Source organism: Etheostoma cragini, chromosome 2 (assembly GCF_013103735.1).
Source record: "Etheostoma cragini isolate CJK2018 chromosome 2, CSU_Ecrag_1.0, whole genome shotgun sequence".
Taxonomy (NCBI): domain Eukaryota; kingdom Metazoa; phylum Chordata; class Actinopteri; order Perciformes; family Percidae; genus Etheostoma; species Etheostoma cragini.
Window position 1 is genome coordinate 652,218 of NC_048408.1, and position 2,742 is coordinate 654,959.

Below are 2,742 nucleotides of genomic sequence, written 5' to 3' on the forward strand. Positions count from 1 at the left end.
CCTTAGTGGTCCCCTAATACTGTATCTGAAGTCTCTTTTATATAGACCTTAGTGGTCCCTTATACTGTATCTGAAGTCCCTTTTATATAGTGGTCCCCTAATACTGTATAGAGAAAGGGGAGATAACCTTGCCCCTTATGACCTCATAAGGAGCAAGATTCCAGCTCGGCCCACCTGAGCTTTAATAACCTCAAAAGGCAGAGCAGGATACCCAGGGCTCGGTTTACACCTATCACCATTTCGCGCCATTGGGGGACCAGAGGCAGGTTGGTTGGAACGCATATTAATGTTAAAAAAAAAAAAAACATGGGACCTTTAAAGCAGATGAGGAAACTGCATTGTGTCAACCGTTAAATTGATAAAATATTGTACATGTCATTTTCCTTGGGGGGTGCAGATGTTCCACCAAAACAAGTTCCATCGCAAGACTATTGGGCATAACCACCGTCGCTGCGCCCAAGACCATTGTGATTTGCTGAAAGAAACGCCAAACACTAAGGCTACAGGACTATGGCCAAAAGGATAATCACGATTATTTTATATAATACTGGGATCACGATTATTTATCACACTTATTTGTTGATTTTAACCAAAACATATTTTATTGTCACATAGGCTGTTTATAACTGCTTTCACCTCCATATTATTGTACATTCTTCTCATGAAGTTGTATGTTGTATGACCACACAGCTGATACACAAATATGTAAAGGAAAAATAGCTTTCTGAAATAAACAGCGCAGGATGTATTTTTTTAAGTGTATCTCCGAGAAAGCTCCTTGTTTTCCACAATAACTGATTATAAGAGCTAGGGAGAGAGAGGGAGTGCGATGGACGCTACTCACAGAGACACGGCTGACTCATTATGAATGAGTCCAGCACGGGTCGAATGGCGGGTCATTGGAGATACCCTCGTCCTGTGTATGAAATGTCTGAATCGTCACTGCGCTGCATTTTATTAACTATGATATTCCGGCCATGGGTCACATCTCCGGCCCAGGTCCAGCAGCTCCGTCTCACACGCAGTTACTCTCCCAAATGAAGTTAGTTGCATTCAATAACTTCTGTGATTTTCGCCGTCGTGGCAGAGTTACCATGGAAACACTGGTCCAAATACAGGTTTGCCCCTCATATTTAACAATATACGGCTGTGTTAATTACAATTAAAACTATGGACAAATGTCCCATTTTGCAGCAATAACATTGAAGTGAGATAAACAAACGGATAGGTTTCTTTTTAGATAAAAACAGATGTTGACAAAAAAGTTTCCTTTTGGGGACATTGAAAATTGGGAAAAATAAGAAGTTATGGATTGCAATATATCACAGAATATTGTTTAAAATTGCAATAATATTGTATCATGGCATAGGTATTGTGATTATATTGTATTGGGGGGGCATCTGTTGATTCCCACCCCTAGTATTTTCACTGGTAATTCAGAAAAAGAAAAAAAAAGCAATAAAAAAGTTACATTGTATATGTTTAAAATTTAAATATTTGTTAAAAATCATTCAAAGTGGACAGAAACCAAACTGTTTTTGGTCTTCTCTACACTTTGCCAACCATCATAGCTCTATAGTTGGATGAAATAAACACATAATTTACAGATTTACATGTGAAAATATGTTGGCTCTATACACGCTAAAAGTACTTTTTTTAAATGGAGTCTGGTTGGTTTAGCGCAAGCTGTTTCTGCTAAACAAAAATGTCTTTTTACTAAGTTTTATTGCTATTCGGATGTGCACCAAGTAGTAGGCACACTTAAAATGGCTACAGAATTTTCTAGTTTAACACGTTGTACATCCTGCCAAATGTTTGGCAACATTAATATAGCCTATCTGTTATCAGCCGATGTTAGTAACAGTATCATTCGGTTCCTGAGCCCTGCCTTGGCCACATCATTGATATCACCAAGCAGATACATTGTCTGGGGTTAGGGTTAAGGGGGCTATTCCAGCTGGAGTATGCGCGTGCGTGACGCTGTGGAATGAGCGGGAGCTTACCTGAGAAAGTGGACTAGTTTCCAGGCAAGTAAAAAGCCCGCCACACACAGCCGCTGTCTCCTCATCTCTCCTCTCCTTGTCTCCTCTCCTCGCGGCTCGCGAAGCTTTCAGCACCTCGAGCAGCGCTCGCGGTCCAGCTTGTGCTCAGACAACACGCGGAGGGCAAGTCTCCGTTACCGTAGTAACAGGAAGTCCAAAAAGTCCGTCAGTTAGCATCACTGTCTGGGAAAACAGCACGCAGCTAGCTTCCTCCAGGAGAGAGCATGGGAGAGACAGGTCAGTGACAGGCGGGGGCGGAGGCGGAGGCTGAGGCCAGCTGTTCCTCTCCTCTCCGCTCCTCTCCACTCCGCTCTGGTGGCTGGAGCACCGCGCGGGGGCACAGAGACCCGCCCCTCTGGACTGGCCGAGTGGCAGCTCAGCCAATCATCTGCTCGGCTCTTAATGTTGCCAGCTGAATCGCATCAGGAATTAGAAGCCCAGCGAGGTGGATCAAATGAAACAGCCAGCCATGCGTAATTAACTCTCTCTCTCTCTCTCTCTCTCTCTCTCTCTCTCTCTCTCTCTCTCTCTCTCTCTCTCTCTCTCTCTCTCTCTCTCTCTCTCTCTCTCTCTCTCTCTCTCTCTCTCTCTCTCTCTCTCTCTCTCTCTCTCTCTCTCTCTCTCTCTCTCTCTCTACCCTGGGTTTCTTTCTCCATCTGTGGCTGTGAAGTAGGCTAGATGGTAATGATAGTTTGCCATA

At 43.6% G+C, this 2,742-nt stretch overlaps 1 protein-coding gene across 1 annotated transcript in view; it reads right to left on the bottom strand.

The window, feature by feature from the left end:
• LOC117957458 (glycine receptor subunit alpha-3-like) overlaps positions 1-2,519 on the bottom strand; it is a 52,797-nt gene extending 50,278 nt beyond the window's left edge. Inside the window, exon 1 of the mRNA XM_034893214.1 lies at positions 2,004-2,519. Coding sequence (XP_034749105.1) covers positions 2,004-2,068 — 65 coding nt within the window. The 5' untranslated portion in view covers positions 2,069-2,519. The remainder of the gene's footprint in view (positions 1-2,003) is intronic.
• Positions 2,520-2,742: the final 223 nt, after the last annotated feature.